We start from the raw sequence: 25,554 nt of genomic DNA on the forward strand, positions 1-25,554 counted from the left end.
ATTGTTTTACATAAAGATACTGTTCTAGTCGAAGGAGACCAAACAGCCCTTTTGTCACTGCAACTAGTATGAAGTGAAGCCCTATATGCTTTATTTTTCCCCGTCTGTATTATTGAAAGATCCATTTAATAGCTGTTCTCTGGGTTTGCTAAGCTTCTGGTGAAATGTAGAGTAGCTACTACGCTAGCGTCACAGTGGCCGCGAGTCCAAACATTTGTCTGAAGCAGGCTTTTCTTTGGCCGTGAATTTATGTTCTGATTTTGTTTACATGAATAACAGTTATTTTCACAAAATTCTAAATAGTGCATTCTTAGTAATTAAGTACATTAAAATAACTACACATAAAATTCAACGAACTGAGAGCATATGTACCATTTTTCTTCCCAAAAATATGCTTGCTCAGTATTTCGCAAAGTGCAATATTTTTAGTGATCTACTCTCAGCAGAGTTGTTTGATTACATAATCAATTATTCAGTATTATGCAACACATGTGAGCACCAAAGAGAAGCTGGATCATGTTTTCGACCACACAGATCTTCTTGCTGGATGCGACATGTCTTCCTACCGCCATGATAGTATTGCTTCCATTCTATATCACATACCTTACAAGACGTTTCAACTTGATCTGGTGCTTTTCAGAAACTTCGTTCAAAGCAGGTTCCAGCTGAAAATGACAAAAAGTAACACTTCTGTAAAATCAAGAACTGCTTATGAGCACATTTGCTGCTCTGTGTCATCTGTGTCTCAGCGCTTTTGCTGTCTGCATTTATTGATTTTTGAGTACAGGATGTAGTATTTTGCAAAATTTGCAAACTCCACAATCTCGTATATCTGTTCTGAATAAATTAGTGAAAAGATGTCAGACTGCATGCTTTGTGACAAATGTGCACAAGAAAATATTTATACACTGTTGATGTATATGTTTAGAAACTCATTGCACAATGTACAGTTCTAGTTCATACAGTGCATGATAGCTTAGCCTAACCGTTGAAGCGATTGTTTGTTTTTGTAGAGTTGTACTACCCCACCAAATTACTATTAGCATATATGCATACAATTTTGAAAATAACTCAGTTAGAATTGCAAATGCCATTCCAAATACTCCATAAACTGTTATCGCATGTGCTGTGCACATGGATCGAGGCTGACTGACTCTGTAGACAGACCGAGCTGGACTAGCAACATATCCTAACTATCCTTGCATTTACGAGGTTTTAAAGATGTTGCCCTGTTTATTGCCTTCTGTCATTTGAAAAAGAAACTTGGGTGACAAATTCAGGTGCCTTAATAACATGTGAGAACATTTCGGTTTTTGATCTGAAGCAAATAATCAGCTTAATTGTTAAATTTTACATTTGGCATTCTGGGTCATGCATGATTTGCAGTCAACATTGCCTCCACGATTGGCCACGTGCGGCAACCATTTCTGGACTTTTTCAAATGCCACAGCACTAGTGCACCGGTTTGGGCTGCTTCTTTTCTTGCTGCTTCTGAAAATGTAACGCACGACACAACTGAGTGCAGATCCTCAGCAGACAGCAACTCATCGCGGTTCGCACCACAATTTGTGGTCGGCTTGCAGTGCCACTTCGTGGTCTGCGATGAGCAGAGGACTCATTCTCACATAAAATCTAGTGTGTGTATAGATGTAGAGAACAGTTTTCGTTTTGACTGCATTCAGAAACGACCAATGAAAAACACATATCGTGGGCCCCTTCACTCTCCCCTTCTCGTATTCCCTAAACACAAAGCACCTCTAAATGTTCCCACACATGCAGAACACACAGCGGCACCTTGCCAGGTTGGTTCCCAGAGTGAAGGATTTCTGGAGGAATTAAGAGCATGAGGCAAGGGTGGACCTGTAGGAAAATCTTGCAACGAGTGCGCCTATTTGCACAATGCATCTCTTGAATTTTCTTTGTTGAAAAAAATTAGGGTCAAGGTTGTTTTGCAATGAAAATTTCTTTTAGGTGCCCTCAGCCCTGTAAATTGACCCCTGACATTGGGAAGGTAAAATGAAAATTAAAAAAAAAAGGACCTCCACATTCGACATTAGCTGTTTTGCACCTCTTTGAAGCTGAACCAGAGCAACTGGTGAAAATTCCAAACTGGTTCTAACTGGTCAAACTGGTTTATTGAGCAGTTCCCAGTTAATTCCAGCTGAAAACAGTTGATACTAGCTGGAATCCAGTTGGAATTATTCATAAACCAGTTTGACCGCTTAGGATTTTTCCCACTGGTAGCATTTGTATCTACATGGTGTTGTACTATGGCCAGCTATAGGCTTACCAAAGAGATGTAAGCTCTACCGAGAAGGATAAAAACATGTTAAATGCCGCCATGGTGGCTCAGTGGTTATGGCGCTCGGCTGCTGGCTCGAAAGACGCAGGTTCGATCCCGGCCGCGGCGGTAAAATTTCGATCGTGGCAAAATTCTAGAGACCCGTGTGCTGTGCGATGTCAGTGCACGTTAAAGAACCCCAGGTGGTCGAAATTTCCGGAGCCCTTCACTACGGCATCTCTCATAGCCTGAGTTGCTTTGGGACGTTAAAACCCCATAAACCAAACCAAACCAAAAACATGCTAACTCACCCCTTTGGTCAACTGTTGTGAGAGAAGCGAGTATGGCCGTGATCCCCGCACTCCATAGCTGGCTTGCCACGGCTCCAGCACTTGCAGCCGCAGGTGGTACTCTTCCAGGCTGGGAGGGGGCACTGTCGTTGGTGCCGAAGGCTTCCGCGATGGCCCCCCTTTCGGTGTGTAGCGAGGTGGAGTGAGGCTTGCACCATCGCCAGTGTCTTCTGCTGGTGGCGATGGCTTTGCTCCTCCCCTCGGCAGTGATGGACGTGACGATGGTTTTGTGCTACCTGCACCAGAGAGGCATGAGGAACGTGAGGGAACTGTTTCTTGCTGAACTACAACCATATGTCACAGTGCATCACATACGTGTTAACGAGATGTGATGAGGCAGACAAGCGAGTACTCAGTCTTTTGGATATAGAAGCTTATGCAGGCATGGTACAGTGGCTGACACATTCAAGGCTGGCAACTTTAAGGGGGACACTGGTCTTAGACCTATTTTCCTTATTTTTAGTCCAATCCTAATGAAACTGTATCACAATGCTCAGTTTTTTAATACTGATTTCAAATATGAAATTGCTTTTTAAGTAATTCATTAGTTCCTAACATAATCAATTTTCCTAAGATAATCAATAATTCCTAAGATAATCAATAATTCCTAAGATAATAAATAATCATCAGTTCCTAAGATAATCAATCAAAAGCCCACCTATCCATTTGCTTAAGCTTGCTGTTGATTTCTTTAAGGTTCAGGTGAGCACCAACATGGATGAACTCTGCTTTCAACCATGTTGCACGTACCCGCTAGACTACCTAGCTGTTGCAGCATTCAACAATATGCACTAATTTATACCATAAGCTGCTGCAGGTTTTTCAGTGATGCCCATGAAAAAATTTCATGGCCGTGCTTGCTTTTCAATATGCACTGGAAATTCAGAAGCGTGTTCATTTCAAACACCTTTTGAAACTTGGCTGCCCCATCTTGAGGTCAAAGTTGCAACTTGTGTACCAACAAACAAGTATCTTGATTGTTGCACTTTACTGCCTTGGGTGCCAACTTATATGAACAATTCTGCGGTGTCTAATTTATTGATTTCTTTTTGTGCAACAGACTGCACCATTGCATCAATAAAGCCACTGAGTAGTACAAAAAGGTGTAGAACTTTGTTATCATTGAACTCTAGGTGAACAAAAGTACTTTAGTGCATTGCTGCAGGCTTAGCTGGCACTAGTCGACTTGTCAAAAAAAGAAAACGCTAGCGCAGGTAAAAATAGCACAGCAATCGGACAAAATGGGGATGCACAGTGACAAGTGTTGTTCGGGTGCTGGTTTTGATTTCCTGTGCAAGATGCTAACCGGCCCAAGGAAGCATATTACTGGAGCAGATATTGAATGCAGTCTTTGATAAAGCGACCCACTTTGCTCCTGTGTGATATAGTCTGGGGGCAAAGAACATAACGCGTGCAAGATATGGTACAAGCAAGACCATTTTGCACAGCTGCTTGAATTAAGCCAGCTAATATAAAGAATTTTTGAAAACATAGTCTGAGAAAACTGAAACGACAATAGCTCCTTTTGATTTCCATTTCGTTCCAGTTTTGTTTTTGCAACCTCCAATGGTCTTTGTTTTTACCAAGTAATTCATCAAAATGCACTGCAGCAGGTTCTCTTCTTCATACATCGAGATCTTGGAGTACTACATCGGAGAGCCAGGACTCAGTATAGCCTTGAGTCAGAATCCAAGATTCTCTGTAGCTCTGGCATGGTCACTTGATTGCAGGAGGTAACTGTAAGGCTTGCAGACAACTCTGGGGCAGCATTATTTTATTATCTGCTGAGTTTCTGGTGCTAAGTGAGGACAGCCCAACTAACTGCGCTGATCTTTGACGCGTGTTGCTCTTACCTTGTGGATGGCAGCCTGTGAAGCAAACTGGTTCCTTAGAAACCAGAGGCCGCTGCTCATGCTTGCGGATCTTCTTGGAGACGGCATTGAAAACGCCGCCGTGAGTTGGAAACACCAAATAAAGGCACTGGTCCAAGTCCAGGTCGTAGCCAACGTCTTCCGAGTAGCGCTGTCGGGCAAAGCTCAGTGTGGTGCGACCGTCACGTCGGTGTCCTGACATGTTGGCCACATCTTGAACAGGGTCCAACAGGGGTGGCTCGTATCCTTCCATCCATCTGGAAAGCGAACGCTCTTTGCTTTAGGCATTTTGCTTTAGACACTGTGGATAGGAATCCACTTTGCACTTTGCCTCAGCAAGTAGAGGCCATTTGCATGCAGGAAACTTGCAGACCTTTCTTCTTCACAGCAACATCAACAGATGTATGACCCCTTTCCGCCTACTGCTAACTCCGATGCTCACATATTATGGATGACATTCACCGTGGCCAGAGCGGATGTAAGATTTTTGATAATGGCACACTATGCCAATGTCCACACCCTTTGCCCCAAGAGATAGTGCCCTACACAGCTGTTGGTGCACCATTCACCATTGTTGTGCGCTACGTGCACTGGAGTTAATGTGCAACAGAAGGTGGTAGCATAGGTGGTAATATTGAAATGTAATTGACTAAACAAGATCATAGAAGTCAAATGCAAAATCTGCAGGGAGTCAAGAGGAACAGGAAAAACTAATTAAATTGTGTCTTGAAGTAAATTATGAGTTAGAATCTTCAGGGAACATGTGAGTAATGCAATGTCAAAAAAATATGAATCCTGATGAGGTAAAATATCTGAAGCTCAAATGAACAAATATTTAAAAATTTAGTGTTTACTAGATATTCAGTCATTAGACAGCAGTTCAGACCATTTATTTCTGTCATGCGGATCATCAGCCAAATTGTCAGCTTCATTTCACGAGCGTGCAAATAGTCTTGACAACTTGCAAAAAACTGCCTTGGGAGACAAACATATAACTGTGAAAAAAGAAAAATTTCTGTGTTAAATAGCTCCATACATGCACTTGTCTCTAATTTTAATTGAAACAACAGTTGGTTACGTCGATTCAGCCAGATCATCTCAGTCATTTAAGGCCACTTACACATCCATGATGAAGTACCGTCCAGTCTCTTCGACCCAACCCAAGATGGCATCTGTTTTTGGCTGCAAAGTATAAAAGAAAACAAATTCATATGCTAACTCCAAAAAAAAACTAATGTAATTATTGTATTTTGGTTTGTCTTTTCCATATAACTTTGGTGATTGAATTTGTTGATTGAGGCACAAGTCATGCAATCAGCAAAGAACTATACTGCATGGTAGATTTATTGTATTTGCAAATGGTCCAACGTAGTAACACTACTAAGTGCATATCTATATATGCGGAGTTTATAACTATATATGGGCACTATATATGAGCACAATATATGCACCTAAGAGTTAAGTAGCTGGCTTGGCCTGGGCGCCACAGGCAATTCTGGTTGTTCTGTCTGATTATAAAATCAGTGCTAATATCATTATCAGCCCTACAGTGTGATGTGATCAATGATTTTTGCCATTGTTATCTGCACTTCTTTCTATATTAACAGTATACTATCAGTGTGTATAATATACTGCAAACAAATATTGTGACCTAACCGAGAGCAGAATTAACATCTAGATGTATAACTGTCTTCGTTTGTGAACTCAAAGGCAACCTCTGCTTGTTGTTGAAGGGGTGATTGTTGCAGCATAAAGCAAATGAGGAACATAACTTTCAGGATGTCTTGTGAAACTTGGTAGATGTTTTGCAAAGCATGCTTCACTGCAATCTTCCATGCAATGCTCACCATAGCCTTGTTTGTAGAGAAGCCAATGCCCGTCCACTTGTTGCTGCGCGTAGTGATGGTAAAGAAGACCTGGTCGGATGAGGCATGGTAGTTCCAGCTGGCCGTGTACTCGCAGTCATCAGCCGCACAGGCTTCGGGGAAGCGCCACGAACCAGAACAAGCACCTCCAGTGCTTCCTGCACCAGAAGTGAGTTACATGTTAAGTGGACATGCTGTCCATCAGAATTATCCCTTGACGTGCTATAAGCTCTTGTGAAGAATAAGCCCTTTCAGTCAATGCTTTCAAAATTTCTGTGTGTCGTGTTGCTGCTTGTAAGAGTAGGCAAGAAATGGCTGCCAATGGCAGCTTGTCTTTACCTAACACTTAGCTAACACTTAGTTAGCCGCATCATATCTGTTGCCACTGCTATACCTGTGCTAGAGCCCCAATACCTTAGCACATTTCTCCGTTGCTAACACCTATCTGTTATACTATTTGACTCCAGCCCAAGAACCTTCATTGGTGAGACCTTAATGGTCCCTCGTCTGGGTGAAGATCTTTGCTTTCAGCCCTCAGATGATAGGCTGAGAATTAAGCTATTTTTTTTGTGTGTATGGCCTGCTGAGCTCTAGGGGCTGATATGTAGAAGTCCTAAGCCACCTTCAATAGAAACAGCCATGTCTTTCTCTGAGGCTCCCTCTTATTTCCTCAGCTGGTGCAGCACCTGCAACATAGCACGTGCAATGCTGAAGTGCTCAGCCAATGGCATGACTCCATGCTGCAGCATTTTATTTCATTTCTTGATGATATGCTTGTTGAAACACATGCTCTCCTTTTGTGAAAAGACTGCTTTGAAATGGCATCTCATATTTAGTGATGTACAAATAGCGTGTTTTTCCCATGAAAGATGGCAAGGGTTAAAAGAAATGCAAGAAACGGCCAGCCAAAGTGATTTAAAACCTTCTTCTGAAAATAACAGTTTTGCTGCTAAGACTTGCCTTCGGGTCCACGCTCTGCAGGTGGCAGAGATGGTGGGGGTGGCGGTGGTGGCAGGGGCTTTGGTGGCGGCTCGCGGCAGCCATGGAGGCACAGGGTCGTCTTTGAGACAGCAGGGTTCTGCGCATGACGACCTATCTTGCGTAGCACACTGTTGTAGGTGCCACCCGCTATGGGGAAGACCAAGTGCAGGCAGCGGCCATCGGTAAAAGCGAGGTCATGCACGGTGTCGCCGGTGTCGAACTTTCTTGCAAAGCGCAGGGTGGTCACGCCATCAACTTGCTCGGCACTCACGTTGAAGAGGTCTGAGCGGATGTCATTTGTTGGCTCCTTGTAGCCGGACAGCCACCTGTTGCAGCAGGTGTTAGGTTCAGGTGCATTGTACTTCACTTAGTCATGAACATTGTACATTGTCATCATTCGAACCAAATCCACTGCTGGACAGAGGCATGCAATGATCTCAGATTAATGTTGTTCTTTACTAGGCACGGTCATGTGCCTGTGCAAGAACCTGCCTTCATCACCACTGCAGATTCTCTTATATGAACTTACAGCGAAGTTTAAGCACCATTAAACAAGGAAAGACCGAATATCACTTGCTAGATATAGCGTTCGCATAGCCTACATTGCACACATTGTTGCCATTTATTGGCCCCACTCTTTTACAGTCTTTCTAGCAAATTTTTTGCTCGCTGCAGTTTAACCTTTGGTTAGGAATCCCGGCTGCATGTAGGTGCAGTGGTTTATTACAAATGCTACAGGATATGTTTCGACACCTTTACAGCCAGATCATTGCTGCAGTGTCAAATTATTTTGGCTGTAACGGAAAATGCGTGTGTAGACACTCACATGTCATAGACGAAGAAACGGCCATTCTTCTCCACCCAGCCAATAATAGCATCCGTGTTAGGCTGGAAAGGAAAACCAAAAGAGCATCATTAGATGGGAACAAAAGGAAATATTTAGGGACCAATGTTTCGCACTGGCATGCTTACTTTATGCTAAACATGTGAATCGTCTAAAAGAGTAAATCCTTTATTGTCTGATCACCCTCTGCTAGCAACACATATGGCAGCCCGTGGCACACAACTGGGCACAAATTAGATTTTAAGGATGTACAGGCGTGTTCTCTTCATTGCATCAAGTTAGAATGTCTTTCAAAACTGACTTGTCATCAGTTCTAGCATGTAATTAATTTATAACTTATCAATAACTTTGGAGTAGTTCAGTTTTATAAAAATAGGTGTGTTCATTTGCAAAAAATCAGCTAATCAAACCTTGCTGAAAAACCTTCTAAGGTCCAGTGGGAATGTGCAGGTTGCAGAAGGAGTATTCGACAGAAGAAAATGCGCTAAAGATTTCTGTGCATCACCCGAGCTTGGGCAAGCCAATGCTCACCATGCGGCGATCCTCGGAGAATCCGAGGCCTGTCCACCGATCGGCAACCTTGGTTCGGATCTCGAAGGAAACTTCTTCTGTGTGCGGATTGGCCAGCCAGCTGGCAGTGTACATGCAGCTGTCGCCTTGGCAGGTTGAAGGGTAGCGCCACTCGCCTTGGCACGGATCACGTCGCGTCTCTCCTGCGTGCGATAATTGCATCAGCAGTGGTTCTGGCGCTGTAATTGGACATTCTTGACAGATTGTTTGCACACTAATTTAGAGCTGACATTTAATACAGAGAACTTTCGCACTTATGGTCTCCCCCACAGGCCTCAAACCTGTGGTGCATGACACCGGCGCTGTTGCTACGAAGTCACGCCAGTAGCTATACTGCACACCCATTACTATTGCATTAGTTAACAGATATTATAAGCTAACTACAGGCACCATAAATGCCTTAATAGCCGTATAGGTGGAGAAAGTACCTTTACAGCTTTTAGTATTGTAAAAATTAAGGTATTTTTTACGTTGGCAGTTCCAAGTGGAGCATTTCCTAGCATGGCCAAGTCTGCAAGTGAAAGTTTTCGTGTTGTGTTCTCCCCGTTTGTCTAGAATTATCTTTTCTTTCTAGAATTATCTTTAGAATTAAAGAAAAAACTGTACTTTTTTTCTTTACGGGAGCTTTCATGTTTGAATTCATCTTTAAATGCTATTTCAGTGGCTTCTGAGCCTTCACTGTGCTCTGGCTCTGCAAATTCGATCTCTTAAACTTTTGTGAAGAAAGGAAATATTCTTGTGTGCGTAATTAGAAAAAAGAAATATTTATTGCTCACCATGGAAGTTGAGGACAGCAGTTCCCCTTTGGTCTTTGTGGCCATGGTACTTGAGCTCGTCAGTTCGGTAAAAGTCAAGCACGCTGGCATGGCCTTCGTCCAGGCCGGTCTTGGGCGAGTGCACGTAGTTGCCATGCTCCTGACCTTGTGCCCAGATTAGCAGGGTTGGTGCATTCTTCAGTGGTTGATCTGTCAGTTCATTAGCTGCGCACATGAAAAGAAAAAAAAGAGAGAACACATAAACAACATTAACCTTTCGGGAGGGAGCACTGTAAGTGTTTTGTGTTCTGCTCCACCGAGTGAAGAGACGAGTGATTACCGTGCCCCTAACATGGGAAGCCCGAACAAAAAGCCTTTATTCATGCCCGCAGGCAGAATATATACACTGAGGGGCACCGCCCCCTTGCTTCTAGCACCATCGCGTGGTAACTCAAACAAGCACAAGGCGGCGACCACTACATTTTGAGGACCAGTTGGGGTGAAATATCACTGAATTTTACACCAAAGTTGAGAATTTATCTTGGCTGGAAAGATAACAGATAGTAAAAAAAAAAAAAGGTTTTGGGTAATGGAACCAAACTGATGGCAGGTCACAGATCAGAAGCTCAATGCTTCAGGCAGTCAAGCCATGGGCAAGCGTAGTGACAGGAAGTCCTTGCACAGTACTTCGATGCCTAACCTACCAACCTTAAAGCAGTTGCATATTTATGCTTTGAAAGCAAACCTGCACTTTCTTGAAATACTTCATTTTTTTTTTTTGCCCTTTCACACAGCTACAATGGGGATCCCGGCTGTGGAACATCACGAAGTAAAAAAAAATTTTTTTAACTGATCGACAAATTAAATATAGTCATTAGCAGAAACTGACATAGTAGCTGGTGCCTCCATCACACCTACGTTTCTGAGCTGCACTTTTTCCTATTTGGAAACAGCGTGATATCAAGGGGTGTGGTAAGAGAGGCCCGTCATCATACATAAAGGCAAATGAAGGATGCACACATGCTTGCTTATTTCATCAAGTCATCTCCCTTTTTTTTTTCATGACTTTACCTTACCTGTCTCGTGTGTAAGGTAAGATCAGTGTGGAACAATTTTCTAAAGCCTGACATAAACAGGCAGGTAAAGAGCCCACACACATGAAAGAACATAGGGACACCATATGCCTTTATGTATTGGCAATGTGATAACATTTGAAACTTGATATTTGCTGGAAATGACTAATGGGGCTTTTGAAACCCAGGTTGCCCTTCTTGCCACTCTTACCGTACACCACCTGCCACCTGCCATACAATTGGCAGTTGGATGCTTCACCCAGATCAACTTTGTCTTGTGAAATCACTGACGGTCATGCAACGTCACTTCCGGTCAGGTGATATCACTTTCATCCAGACAATAGGCATTCGCCGATCTGCTGACATCACATCCCTCCAGCCAATAGGATTTTTCTGCTGTGGTGATGTCTCTGTCTGTCAACCAATCAGGATTTTTCTGGACAATGCCAAATGCGCTGGGTTTTTTTCTCCGGTGAGGGTTCTGTGCTATCGCATAGTAACTTTTTATTATATATGGGTCAGTGTGAAAACCGTGATTAATGCTGCAAGGTACATGTATTGTGGATGCCATGATCGGTTAATTTATATTAAGAAAAATAGGTGGCAGCACTGCGGTGTTTAGGATGTGACATGGCTGCAGCATTTTCGTATTGTAAAAGGGAATCAAGAATTGACAAAGTGCTTGAAGGTGAGTTGCACGCTAGGTGAATACACTTCAACTCACCAGCAAGAGGCTTCCGAAAGAAGACCACAGTCGTGTCACCTTCCTCGTAAGCAAACGCAGCTGAGAGGTGGTCCTGTCCACCGTAGAAGGCATCTGTGCGAGGAGTGGATCGATCTCGGGTGTACATGTCCAGCACTCGGCTCAGGTTGCCTCTGGCTGCTCCCACCACAATGTCGGTGCAATCCATAGGGTGGAAGTCTGCTCGAGGAGTGTAAGGCCCAGCTGGGGGGTACCGACCTGTGCCCACATTAAGGCTACGGCCTTCAGCTTTTCCAGCAGGTACCTTGGATCCTGGTTTTGGTTCTGGCTCTGGCTTGGGTGTTGGTTCGGGCTCTGGCTTTGGCTCAGGTTCTGGTTTTGGTGTCGCACCTGGTTCGGGCTGTGCTGTGGGCTCAGCTTTTGGCTCTGGCGCTGGCTCTGGCGCAGGCTCAGGGGCTGGTTCAGGTGATGGCTCAGGGGCTGGCTCAGGCTCGGGTTTTGGTGTATGGTCTGGCTGCGATCCTGGCTCCGGCTTAGGCTCTGGTTCTGGTGATGGCTCTGGTGCGGGTTCTGGTGTCGGTTCTGGTGCGGGTTCTGGTGTCGGTTCTGGTGCAGGTTCTGGTGTTGGCTCTGGCACAGGATTGTGCTCTGAAGCTGACTTAGATGTGGGCTCTGGAACTGGCTCAGGTGTGGGCGCTGGCTCAGGCACTGGCTTGGGATCAGGGCTGTCTGTCTGTTCCTGCTCACTGGAAGGTGCTGGCTTGGGTGCTGGTTCAGCCGTCGGCTCAGGTGTTGGCTCTGGTGTTGGTTCTGGTGCTGGCTGCGGTTCTTGCATGTGAGCTGGTTCATCGTGCTCCTCTGCTGTGTCGTCGTCGTAGTGGGTGTCAGGAGGGGCCTGCCGCTTTGAGCGTTTCTCTTCACTTGGCAAAAGTGGAAATGCTTTGCATGCATCCGTGGTGTCCTTGGGCCTCCAGCCAACAGCAGCATATGATGTGCCCTTTACCTTCATGATCATCTCGATTTCTGAGCTCTGCAACAAGACCGCACAAAATGTCTTGGCGTGGCATGCTTTTGGACCCATCACTGTTTACGGACTATTTTGCCCTTCAGATATCTCGAGACATCTCAAAATGCAGGCAAATGTAATCAGGGGGTAAGCACTGATCATTCACCCAAGCGCACCCAAATGGCTACTAAGGAAAGCTCCTTTGTAGCCATATGACTGCGCTTGGGTCGATGCTAGTAAGTAATTACTCTCTTATTACAAATATACTCCACTTTGGGGGTTTCCCCTAAACACTGGACCTAGAAACAGAAATGTTCAAGCAACATATGCCACTAAAACAGAAAAAAAGAAAAACATTTTTGTATTTTGAAAACATCACCGAAATCAGTTAGAATCATAGTAGCCCTTGTCTTCCAGTTGTGCTCCAAAGTGTTTTAAAGTAACAAATATGAACAGCTCTTGAATAGCTCTTCTGACATTTATGGAGCTGTGAAAGACTCCCATGTTCATGTGTCTGCCAGTAAGAATGTTATCCAAGCCGCCGCGGTGGCTCAGTGGTTATGGTGCTCGGCTGCTGACCCGAAAGACGTGGCCTCAATCCTGGCCGTGGCGGCCGAATTTCGATGGAGGCTAAATTCTAGAGGCCCGTGTACTGAGCGATGTCAGTGCACGTTAAAGGACCCTGGGTGGTCGAAATTTCAGGAGCCCTTCACTACGGCGTCCCTCGTAGCCTCAGTCGCTTTGGGACGTTAAACATCATAAACCAAACCAAACCAAGAATGTTATCTATAGTTAAAAGTGTTATCCGGTAAGAATGTTATCCATCCCTATCTCAAGGGAGGCTATGATCTGTAGAGATGAAGTCAGCATGACATGAGAGTGAGAGCGGCAATCCTTCAATGTGAAAGCCACCCATTACTGGAAAGGAAGCGCAAATATATTGCTTTGGTTGACATCTAAGCACCTGGCAAACACTCTGTCCACTCCTGGTGCTCAACTCTTCTGAAGTGCATGAGGCACTGGTCTGTATTCAGACCCTTGATGAATGCAACAGTCATTCCTTGATGTACACGACAGCAAATCCACAACTGTCACTATCACACATATTAAGTAGTAGCATAAGGCCCACATAGTTTTTTTAAATGAGATGGCATTCATTTTATAAAAAAAGAAATTAAAAATGATGAACAAATGAAACACGCTCTTTGTACTTCTAGCAAAGTGTAATGCTCCCTTTGAAATCAATGTGAGATCTGCTGTAAACAAATGTACATGCATGTGATGCATTTCTTTACCAGCCGAAGTGTAAATTTCACTTTTAACGGGAATCTAGCATTTCTTCACCTACAGAAAACCATAAGTGGGTACTTACAGGCAGGATCTTCCAGAGCAATGTGAATTTTTCGGACAGCTTCCGGCTGCGATACTCTGACCACTTGATGCCCTCACGAGTGACAGGGGATTCTGCACGTGGATGGAAAGCAGAAAGTAATATTTACAACAATCGCATATTTCAAGCTGGTATAATTGGTTTTTTGCATGGTCTTATGTCTTTTCACCAATGAAGACGTGTCCGTGTTGTTTTAACCTCTAAGTTCTGTCGACGTCTCCTCAATAGTGCAAAGATGTAAGACTGTTTTATATTTAAAAGTCAAGGCCATTGCACTAAATAAAAAAAAGGAGGTGTAGCAAAACTCGTGCCCCCTTCTGTTGTCCATTTTTCTTGCAAACATATCAAATGCTCAGTTATGCTAGAATGTCCGCAGGCTATGTTGTGGTACTTCTCCCTGGCTACCAAACTGTCTTCCGTTGGCCCTGTCAGAAAGACACACCAATGGAGAGACTGCTCAATCAAGTCAATGTATGGATAAGAGCTTATTTACTTTCTAAAAGCTCATCTGGCTTTGCCTGTGCATGTTTCTCGAAAGCCCAAGAACATAACTGATTATGCTAGTTTTGTTCAGGTCTTTGATTCTTGGAGCCAGAAATATCAGTATAGTGCTTTTCAATAGCAGCTGCTGCAGTGTTTATTCCAGAATGAAAATGGCATCTTTCTCTAACTACACCTGGCAGGCCCTATGCAAATCACCCAGGAGAGTATGAAACAGCAGTAGCCATTGTTGTCATGACCTTGTGGAAATTAACCAAGTGTGCTGTGTTGGAGGCTCACCACAGGCTCATTGTACTGTCTCATCTTTCTTGAGTATTGAAACTTCAAGTGTCGTCTTTGCCAAAGACCATCTTGTAAAATTATGCATACATTCTTCTTTCCATCAGCTTTTTTCGCATATCTAAAATATTGGTGGGGAACTGTGAGTATATAATGGCAGCGAGTATACAACTGTCACATATTTGACAGTGAACTTGCATAAGCTTACCTTTTAGGCATCCTTCTCCAAACCAGCCCATCTCACAAAAGCACTGTGTGCGAGGGTATGATGTGGCATCGATGTTCACGCAGCGTCCATGAGGTCCACAGTCCGAGTCGAGCCAGCACTCATCTGCACAACAGAATTAGGTGGAATTAGCACTTTAACAAGCATGAAAATAATGTCAGGTATGTTTCTCAACGTTTTATAAAATGAAAGGTAGTGCATTATGTCAATAGCATATAGTTAGGGTGACATCTGGGCTACTTAGTGGATGATTTTATACACCTTAACAAATTTTGCCACAAAGTGTTCTTGTAGTCCTAAGGTACTCAAAAATTATATGCTACCAGTAATATACTGTCCAGAGAAAGCAGATCTGAATGTACAGTATAGTTGCCACTACATTACACATACATACCCTGCCACTATACACTTTGTTTATTAGAAGTTGCGGGCTTTACAGTAATTATAGTTTCGACATGTGCACTTTATTCCTAATGATAAGAGCTGTGTGCATATTGTCACCTTATTATCAGTGAGCCTATTTCCATATTGCTTAAGTGGAAAAGTGACGTGCACATATACTAGGTGCTTTTGGTTGTGCACGTAGACTGTATGATGCAAGCATGCGTTGAATTTTTTGGTTCAAAGCGGAAAAAAACAACTAAAGTATGCTGAAGCCAATTTTCAAAATTCAGTTTTAACCGAAAAAGGTTAGCATTGTTGACAAGCATGACACAACCAGCTGGCTATATTGTTAGGAGTTACACTCAGTGAGAGGAAAAAATGAACTAAGTACGGAAGTCGGGCATGGTGAGATGGTGGTATTATCGGATTAAGTTGTGCACTTATGCGTTTTGAGGCATTTCCCCATTATCATATAAGCCTTTGCAGAATGGGAGGCTCCACCTCCTCAGCGAATATTTTCTGTCAGTGTAGCACTTTTCGTTCACAGCCGTCAACCCCTTAGAGCAGTTACATGATTAATTCTTCATTGCACACTATGGGAAACCACGCATAAGTGTCACAAAAAAGTGTCGTTTTACGCAACGATCCAGTGGTACTTTCTTCGCTGCCATCAACACAGAGACTATGTAATGCCTCACCCACTCAGTCAGCCCAGTGCAACAACCCAACGGTAACACAACAAAGTTTTTTAAAATTAAAATTGCACTTGGATTTCTGTATGATGGTGTCAGTATTTAAGTTATGTTGCTCTTTTTTAGTGCTGATAGCATTTTCTTCTGCATCAACAGATATATGTACCACCCTTTTTGCTTTAATTACTGGTAAATCGACTGTTCATACCGAAGAGAGGCCAATGTAAACTCTGAGTGACTTTAGACAAAACAGGAATATCACATTATATCACTGGAAAAAACGTGTAATTCATCCGTAGAAAATAATATTTGCTGGAAAAAAAAGATGCATTCTGATATAAACACTGACGAAAGTCTGCTGATTATAAAAAAAATAAAAATTGAAAAGTCCAGCCCCTAGATATACGTAAGCTATGATGTGAGTGGTCCGAGATCCAAGTCAAGTGCCGACTGAAACCAGTACTGACTCAGTATGTACAAGCAAAGAGCTTATCTTTGCCTAAGACGTACATAATTTGCACTGTTCTCTTACCTTTGTACTGGCATACGTTGCCAGAGTAGAGGTGATCACAGTGGCACCTTCCACCTTCAATCCTTCCATGGCCAGAGCAGATGACATTGAACTCCGGCACTGCATAATTAACACAAGCTCTCAGTCCGAACATGCCAAGAGAGAATCACTGCTCGGTTGAACCAGCTTGATTAGTGCCATTTTATTATTCTGGCTTCTGGTGGTTTCATCTGGGTGCCAACAGCTATCAACCAACAGATAAATTAAACCACAGGCCCAGTTCATCAGATGTCAGGTTGTTAGGCTGACTTTCTGGACAATATGCCATCTCTTTTTGCATATTTAGAATGTGCTGCCTTACAAAATACCGAAGGAGGAACATGACTGTCTAGAAATTTGTCGTGCAAAATTGGTTAATTCTTATTAACACTTAGTTCTAATTAGGTAGGATACACAGAAGGGTTATTTGATGCAAGGCTAATGTCAATGAAATGGGGTTCTTTATAAGGTCACCCAAGAAGCAGTATGTGATGCCCTGTACAGCTGTATATGTACCCTTGCCACCACTGCTCATATCTCATCTTTCGTATATTTGGCCTGTTTTACTGTCATGCATATAGCCTCTCAGACCCTCTTCATCACTGCAGTCATTCACAGCAGTCATTTGGAAAGACTACAAGCGGTATAACATATAGATTATCCGTACTGTGTCAGTCATTGTTGTATCAAGAAACAAGGCACGACTCCAAGGTAGCCGACAGTTTCAGGTGTAGGACACACAACATGCTTAATAACTGGGACTTCACAACACATCTGTGATTTTCCCTAAAGACGAATGAATGAGTACATAACAGTACCTGGTACAAGGTCGACATCGGCGCAGCTCCAGAACAGGTACTTTCCACCCCACTCGGATGCCTGCCGCAGGAGACGTATGGAGCAGCCACGGCAAGCGACAGACCCAGGAAGGCGCACGGTTGAGCTCTGAGCACTGAGTGCAGAGAAATGCAGAGCGACACACAGTTTTATACTTCTGCCTGTAGTAATATTAAATGTGATATGCATAGGTAAAGTGGTCTACTCATTTTGAGGAGCAAATTTGATGAAATAGAAGTAAACTTCACCGTGAAACTAAAATTTCGTTTCTGTCTCTGGAGCATCAAGGCCTCACCCTAGGAGGTTCTAGACAGTTGCATAGGCCGGTAGCTTCTGAAGTGCAAATAGACATTAAATGGCTGGACCAGACACGGTTGCAAGATCAACCTTTCTTCAAGTGACAGTTTAGTTTGGCGAGCACAACGGCTTCTTTTTTCGTTGTTTCAGGATGTGCTACAATCTTAAAGAACTGCATTCTTACATTTAAATAGCACAAGCTGTGTGAAAACACTGGCATCCTGCTTGCAATATTGTCGAACATTGCACAGTGTTAAATGTACAGTCATTGACAAAAATTTGTGGTATGTGGTATTACGAAAAAAAAATTTTTTTGTGGCCATGCATATCAGGCCACACAAAACCATTGAAGCAAAGTGGACATGTTTGCTTTATCCTCTGGAGAAATGTGAAGTGACTCAGTTGAGAGGCAACGCAGGAATAAACTTTTTTCAAGAGTCTGCGTCCTGCGAACTTTTCTCCATGACTGTACAATACTGTAACTGGAAGCTCTAGAACTGCAATAGTGCTGGCCGTGCATTGAACTGCTATGTCGTAATGCTTGGGCGAAGACCCTGACTGAAGTACCCCGACTACGTAAGAGCTATTTGTGCATGCATTGCTCATGGTTGTTTATTTTGCTATTTATTGCATACTACTAGTCTAATTTTAGAGGCTGTTGCAGACTTGGAACACAGATATGTTCAAACAAAATTCAAACAGAAAGGCAAGGTACACATGAGGTGTTGTGTGACGTTAGAGGGCACATCATGGAACATTGAAAGTCTGTATATTAGTAGACAGTGGAGACAAATTTCACAATTTTGCAAAAGCAAAATAATAAGGAATACTTATTCATTATGTAAATATTTAAAATTAATCATGCTCTAATTCATACATAGTTTGTAAAGTTTATTCTTGTCAGATACAATGAGCAGAGCTGACTAACTGGTGCAAGGCACCAGCCTAAAAAAAGGGAAGGGGGGGGGGGTGCCCCCCCCCCCAAATCATGTTTAACTCCCCCCAACCCCCCCCCTGTTCTCTTGGCAGTGCTCAGCCAGCTGCCAGTGACGCCCGCCCCAATACTCATCTGCGGGGAAGAAATTTCCTTGAGCCCCTCCCGAAAAAAATTCCTGGCTATGTGCCTAATTGCTGCGTATAAAAAGGAGTGCGGTGCTATTACGGGGCCAAGGTTTCTGCTGTCTTTGCACTTATCCATATTAGGACACGAGTTCTGTCCTAAGATTTTGCAATGTGAACACTGCAGGTAAATCATTTCAGCATAATTCTAAGTTCAGTACAGGTCATGAGACCTTCACATATTGCCAAAACAGGCTTTGGATTGCAACAAGGCTTACGTAGCATCACCCAGGCCAAGAAATTCTGAAGATGGTGTCAAGTCTTGCAGATGCTTCTCCTCAGCATCGAGCAGTTCTAACTTGAATCCCCCCTGCAACAAAGTGCAAATTAAAACTTCACTGCCTGCTCACAAGCTCAATTCAACACAGTTGCAAAAGAAGATGCTTGTATAAGGCCAGCATGAATTCATCAGGTGATGGTAGAGCACAGAGAAGACATCAAACATTGCTACTTGGCAAAGTGTGAATCAACATAATTTTGCATTTTGCAACATTGTTTCACACATTTTAAACTGTTTTTGTACCCAGTGTTCAAGCTGGCTTCATATACAAGTGTGGTTAACCAAATGGCCCAATTAAATGCATAGTAAGACTAAGAGGAGCCATATATCGCTCTTTCAAGTTTGGAGTTATCTTTCATTGTACACGCTGCATTGCAGATCCGGCACAAGTTCTGCTTCTGTGTCCGTCTTAAAACCTTTCTGCATGGCAAGGCTAACCAAGTTAGCCATTAATTTTCACCGATAATTGCCGACTTCATTCAGTTTGAACCAAACATGGCAGGTCTTGCACTTCTTTTAAGAGAAGAGACAAGTTGTTCACGAAGAATGGATCTTTTTTATTTATTTACTCTCTATTGTCTCAAGCTTGAGAAGCTTATGCACAAAGCAGAGCTTCCACAGAGTTTCCATGAATTTTTTATTCGTTTTTGCACATTACTTTGAAATGCGCGTTACTTTGAAACCATCATGTTGAAGCATCCCAGGACCAGTTTTTGAAAAATGACCGTATAAAATACAGATTTTGGTACACAGTTCATGCTCACCTTATGTGGATACGCCAAATGCCAGGTAATATTAATTGTGGCACCTACAGGTAGTGTCGTGATGATGTCACCTGCAATAGAAGAAGAGCTGAAGATGTGCTTGTCACAAGGATACATCATTACGCCCATATTGGGTAGTTCACATATCACTGATTAATCTTGCATGAAAAAAAAACAGTTTGCAGAAGTTGTACTTTAGTTATTACACTGTGATTACAAGTTATTACACTGCCAATCGGTTTGGCCACCATTAATTGCAATTCATAAGTGATTCACAGCTTCTGCAAAATAAGCCTGGTCATTACTTTTGCTTCTACGAGGCATGTTCAGAAAGTAAAAATACAAAGGCCAGCACGATTGTGAAACATTTTTATTCTTAACTCGGAAGTAATCAGTCTGCATTTCTTCATTTTTTAATGTATTTGCCACCATTACCCAAAAAATTGTTTAGCATGGGATTCAGCTTTTGGATTCCGTGGTCATAGAAGTCTCCTGCCTACTGTGTAAATTTTGTCATGATTCTTCTTGTGATTTTTTTATAGGTGAATGGTTTTCTAGTGACGCATTTCTTTGGATGAACTAACGCGTGAAAATCGCTGGGCGTCAGGCCTGGCGAAGCGGGGCGTGCTCCAAAATCTTTTACTTGAATTTTGCGAGAAGCGAGGAGGTGGTTTGCGCGGTATAGAGTATATACAGGACCCATATGCTGTCATGAAGCAGGCGTACGCCACATGACTGCACTTCCTTCAGTTTGCTTTAAACTCACTGACGTAACTGTTATAAGTTTTCTGAATATGCAGCAGAGTTATTTTTGTACTTGAGACATAAGGTTGGAGTTCATGGAATATGCCTCATCGTCACCTGCCTATTTGAACGAATTCCACCTTCCATTTTGCAAAGGTCATCAGTCACAACAGACAGGCTCCTGCTCGTTTTTTTCTTCTTGAACATCGGCTCTGCCTCCCAAGAATTCAAGGCACCACTTCACCACATTCTGACGATTCTCAACATCATCATAAATAGCACAGGTCAGACTGTGGCGTCCATGCAGAAGGCTCATCATAGATTACATCTCGCATTTGGCGGAAGTCTGGATCAGCACAGATATTTGTAAAGCGTGGCACTTGGCCATGCACTGATGGAGCACGGTAAACCGAAGGGGAAAGGGAAGCTTAATATTCGAAGTCTATGGCAGTCTCTCAACTAGCTTTATAACTTGGCGGGTGGCACGCAGTGTATTCTTACTTTCCGGACATGCCTCGTAGCACAACAGACGAGGGCAAAGGAACAAACAACACGAGTACTGACTAGCGCCGAGTGAATCTGTTTATTTACGACCGCAATATATACTGATGAACCAATGATGAAAGGAAAAAAAGACAGAGAAGATTAAAACTCCTCAAGGTCAGAAAGTTAAAAACCAGACTTGTTGCACTTCTTTTTCCATCACTGCAAAAGAACCAACTAGGCCACACTGCCACTCTGAACCAGTACTTTTTCCTTGTTGGCCTATATTTATTAGTGAGGCCACTTATGAAAACAGGTGGAAATGGGAGCTGTGCTTAATGGAAAGCACAAGCTAGGAGGGTGCATTCGCTTTCGCAGTACATAATATGCGAGGGCTTGGCAGAATGGCTGGGTGGGGACAGCCAGGTTCAGAGCTCTCTACCTTCACGTGTCGACAACACCCACTGCTACCTAGTTACTCTCTGCACAGCGCTCAAATTGACGTTGGCGCCTATTGGAATACAAATCAAGCGAAGCGAACCGCCCTCACTCCCCTTATGGGCGATGCTGGAGGTGACGTAATTGAAAAAAAAAAACCTGTCCTCCTTTAAACCTCCTCGCTACAGCGATGGATGGAGGTGGGGGGGTCGGCGTGCGCCCAACAATAAGTGGTCGGCGGCCGTCACTGGCACGCGCCCCGTCTCCCTAATGGCTCCAACGGGATCCGGAGCCAATACACAATCCATGCATGCGAGCCGAGCGCGCGGCAGCATTCCGGCGCGCGGCGCCCGAATGTAGGCGCGGTGTACGTGGTTTGGCGTCCTTGAGTCCGCTTTGCGGGCGCGCTCTATCCTCATCGAGGTCAGCTGCGCGGTGGTCAGCGCGGAGGCTGGCACAGCGGTGCTGTGCGCCAATCGCCGCGGCACCGCTCCGCGATGGGCACCCCCATCTGCACCGTACGCAACGCGAGCGGCGCTCCTCCTACTCCTTGTTCGGTATAGTTGCGTGCAGCACGCGGCTGCTGCTGGATGGGCTAGAGTCGCGACGTCAGCAAGCCATCTTGCGCGGGTGGGTTCATAGCACGCCGTGAGGTAATTTTCACTGCTATGCTTGAGTACCCGTAGCTAGCTCTCACCTTTGGGTTAATGAGCGTCTCCGTTACGAACGAGTCTCTTTTAGTGGTGTAGGAACAGCGCTAAGAACAGGACAGAAGTCAAACATGGAAGCACAGGGACGGGCGCTGACTATCAACTGATAGTCAGTCCAGTTGATAGTCAGCGCCCGTCCCTGTGCTTCCATGTTTGACTTCTGTCCTGTTCTTAGCGCTGTTCCTACAGCATGCAATACCAACTAGCCCGTCAACTCGCTCTCCTAAATCTCTTTTAGTGTTGTTTTGGTTGAAGTTGGCTTCGAGTTTAGGCGCGTTGGATACGGGCCATATATATAGCACGAATGGGCAAAGTTTCGTTTTCAACTGTTCTCGTATTGCCTGATAATAACGCTGTTGAAAACACAAGATTGCGATATTAGTTGTTTAAGCTTGTTTTTCGTGTCATTTTATCGAGAAAAGTCCGGAGCAGTTAATTATATATAACGTAATTGCGTACAGACTGTGTCACACCTCTGTACAGCGTTCGAGTGGTGCAAGCTTCACTGAATACGAAGCGATACCTTGCCGCGTTCTGCTAGGTTGTAGACACAACTATTGGCTGGGAATTGAGAACCACATAGACCTGCAAGCGCTGTGGGCGCGAGAACTTTGTCCGCGTACCATGGCCCACTGTACAATTTCAGCGATACCTGTACCACAAGGGCTGAAATTATACAGTGACCCATGGTTCGCGCGGCAAAGTTCTCATGCCCAGAGCGCTCGCAGGTGCACGTGGCTGGTGAGGATTCCTCGAGCTCTCTGCACACGGGTGACGCAGACCGTGCTCATCGGCCACGTAGCCTGGCGCATTAATCAGAGCAGCTGTACCTCTTCATGGTGCGAGTCACATCCTGCATAATCTTTTCCGCCACGCTGTCGTGGTAACTGCTGCGATGTCACGTATATATCCGTGCATGCCTGCTGCTGCTAACTTTTCCCGGCTTGCACCACCACCACCGCGTCTTGATGCATGACCGTGGCTTCGCGCCAGCCGCACCACGTGGTTTTGACTCACTATCTAGGTATATAGCAAGCATAAAGATCGGCGCTATTACGTGCTTTCGTTCCGTTTCCAGTTTCTCCGCGCCCAAAAAAAAAAAAACCTCACACCTTATCGCACGGTATTATATGTACACGTAGTCTCTGGCGGAATGTCTCTGGATGCGAGATTCCTTCACGGCAGCGGCGTACGAATACAAGGTCGCGACGACGGCCACAAGCTTAGCTTTCTCACTAAGAGATTGCATTACACTGGGTAAGAGATCGTGCCAGCCCCTTAATGCAGACATAGCTACAGCACCACCGCGTATGGTATGATATGACGCAGAATAAATTGTCGCAACCTTTGCTAAGGTGACGTTCCATGTAGTACCCCGAGCTGTACCAAATGCCGCGTACACTGCTTCATCCAGCGCGGTGCTACATGTACTAACACGGTTAGTAAATCGTCGCAGGGTTGTCAGTGTTTCGGCATCAACGGATTAGATTCCTTAGCAGCGAGGGTGCGCCAACCGCCCCACAGTCTCTCGGCGGCCTCGTCACTGCACGTAATAGCGGAGATCGAAGCAGGGCGGGCGGGAGGGGGGGGGGGGAGATAAATTGTCGCAGCACGCCAGCGCGCACGCGTTGGACCCGAAAGAGATCAAAAGGAACTCGTAGAAGGAGGCGAGAGGTCCGTTGAATGGCAGTCGCGTCCAGACCGCCGCCGCCATGAAAAACGCGTTCCATTCCTTCGAGAGCCTGAATCATCGCGCGCCAGGCAACAATGGAGCAGGTGGTAAAGCGGGAGGTGGCGGCGCCTAGCGGCGCTCGCATCGACGACGAGCGACGCCTTCGCAACAAAGGGACACTGCGAGGTAGAAGGGGGCGGGCTATTATGTTGCATCGTGGCAGTGAATTTCTAAATAGCACGCTCGCGCGCGCGTGGTGCAAGGAGAAGAAAAAAAGAAAGCTTGTTTGGACAGTCCGGCGGGGCGCGAACGGCCGCAGCTCGAAACCGGACTTTCTTTTTTGGAAGGGTCGGCTAATGCGGCGTTGCATGCAAACCTGTTGGCGGCGGGCGTTTCGCAGAGGAGCGCGCGCGTGGGACAACGCGCGAGGCATGTCCGGCTTTGCGAAATGACAGCTTTTTTCAGCTGACCGCGCGCTCTTTGCTCCGGCACCGAGGGCGGTTTGGAAAGCGCCCGCGAGGCCTACTTCTCAGCTGGCCGTGCATTGTAACTATGCGCTGGGACTCTCGCGGCCGCCTTTTCGTCCCCCGGTCGCCGGAAGACAATTGGCCGGCAGAGATTTTTATCTGCGACGGTGGGTACAAGAGCGTGTCAAAGGCAAAATAGAAATGGGAAAAGACGAACGAGGTGTTTTAGCAAGGACACTTGAGTCCTTATCAGGACCGCTGAAGGTGTCTCTTGCGTCACTGGACACGTCATTGAACTGAAACACTAACTGTTCATATACACGGGTAAGCACGATACGCCGGAACTGGAGGACTTCGTTCGCGCGGGTTCGTTCGCGGTGGCCGCCGAATGAATGGAAAGGCTGGAACTGGCCTGGGGTGTAATTAACCCTGCAATGATTGCGGCTATTAAACGTTTAGCAGCGGTCTTCAATGGTTTTAGAGACGACTGTCGTCTCTTCGGACGGCAGCATCGATCGACGCATTCTTTTTTTTTTTTTTACCGCGGAATTCTGCGCACCGTTGTTCGTGCGCCGGTACACTGTAAATATTAATTACACTAAGGGGGTTAAAAGGGAGTAAGCAGTCCTCTAGAGCACTCTCTTTTAGAAGCAAGGTATGCTGCCCAATTCCCGAGGTATTTTCAATCACTGTTATATGTTTTTATATGTTATATGTTATGTTTCAATCACTGCTTATACTGTTGGCAGCGGAGGCATATTCCCACCGGAAAGCATATATGCTTTCCGTTACTATAGTAACTTCAAGCAGTAGTAACTTCAAGTAGTAACTTCAAGCAGTTAGCAATGGAAGGAGGAGGAGCGGTCTTGAGTTAGCAAACAGAGGAGGTTGGAAACTTCGTTAAAATCTTTCCGTATTTTGAAGAGGGAATATCTTTTCCGTAGCCAGCCATAAGTACTCCCCATTTTTATTGTTGGGGATCTACACCAGGGGATAGGCAGCAAACCCTGCACCTATTAGGGAGTGCGCGAGGACAACTTACTCCAACTTTACTCCCCTTTAGGGTAATTCAATGAAGTCCAGGCACGGCCATTCTTCGTGTTTAGCAGTGGAGTCATCGACCTCAGCATGGATTTAGTAGCACACTTGCGCTTTGTATGACACAGCCGTTACTGCACTGTGACCGCGATTTCATTACTTCATAGATCGAATGGCAACGCAGCAGATAATTGGACTTCTCTCCTTTTATGCCGCTGATAAGAACGAAATAGACATTTTTTTTTTTCCTTGGGCAGTACGCTTTTGCTGTTATGCACAAAACAGTCGGGCTGCTCATTTCAGTTTCCGAGAAAAAAAAAGCCTTGCAAGCCGCAACCTCTTTTGGATCCGGTTGTGGGTAATTACCCTTAACTCATTCGTGCG

At 44.7% G+C, this 25,554-nt stretch overlaps 2 protein-coding genes across 2 annotated transcripts in view; one reads left to right on the plus strand and one right to left on the minus strand.

The window, feature by feature from the left end:
- Positions 1 to 25,554, plus strand: part of LOC144110587 (uncharacterized) — a 159,214-nt gene that overhangs the window by 36,466 nt on the left and 97,194 nt on the right. The window lies entirely within an intron of this gene.
- The window catches only part of LOC144110586 (uncharacterized), a 50,739-nt gene that overhangs the window by 5,338 nt on the left and 19,847 nt on the right, over positions 1 to 25,554 (minus strand). The window contains exons 2-17 of the mRNA XM_077643603.1: positions 19,619 to 19,689; positions 18,793 to 18,884; positions 17,140 to 17,273; positions 16,304 to 16,402; positions 14,678 to 14,800; positions 13,672 to 13,763; positions 11,315 to 12,323; positions 9,539 to 9,742; positions 8,724 to 8,905; positions 8,175 to 8,236; positions 7,328 to 7,674; positions 6,350 to 6,525; positions 5,623 to 5,684; positions 4,485 to 4,759; positions 2,593 to 2,867; positions 604 to 665 (exon numbers count right to left, since the gene is read on the minus strand). Of these exons, the coding sequence (XP_077499729.1) occupies positions 604 to 665; positions 2,593 to 2,867; positions 4,485 to 4,759; positions 5,623 to 5,684; positions 6,350 to 6,525; positions 7,328 to 7,674; positions 8,175 to 8,236; positions 8,724 to 8,905; positions 9,539 to 9,742; positions 11,315 to 12,323; positions 13,672 to 13,763; positions 14,678 to 14,800; positions 16,304 to 16,402; positions 17,140 to 17,273; positions 18,793 to 18,884; positions 19,619 to 19,689 (3,265 nt within the window). The remainder of the gene's footprint in view (positions 1 to 603; positions 666 to 2,592; positions 2,868 to 4,484; positions 4,760 to 5,622; positions 5,685 to 6,349; positions 6,526 to 7,327; positions 7,675 to 8,174; positions 8,237 to 8,723; positions 8,906 to 9,538; positions 9,743 to 11,314; positions 12,324 to 13,671; positions 13,764 to 14,677; positions 14,801 to 16,303; positions 16,403 to 17,139; positions 17,274 to 18,792; positions 18,885 to 19,618; positions 19,690 to 25,554) is intronic.

This window comes from Amblyomma americanum, chromosome 11 (assembly GCF_052857255.1).
Source record: "Amblyomma americanum isolate KBUSLIRL-KWMA chromosome 11, ASM5285725v1, whole genome shotgun sequence".
NCBI classification, from domain to species: Eukaryota; Metazoa; Arthropoda; class Arachnida; order Ixodida; family Ixodidae; genus Amblyomma; species Amblyomma americanum.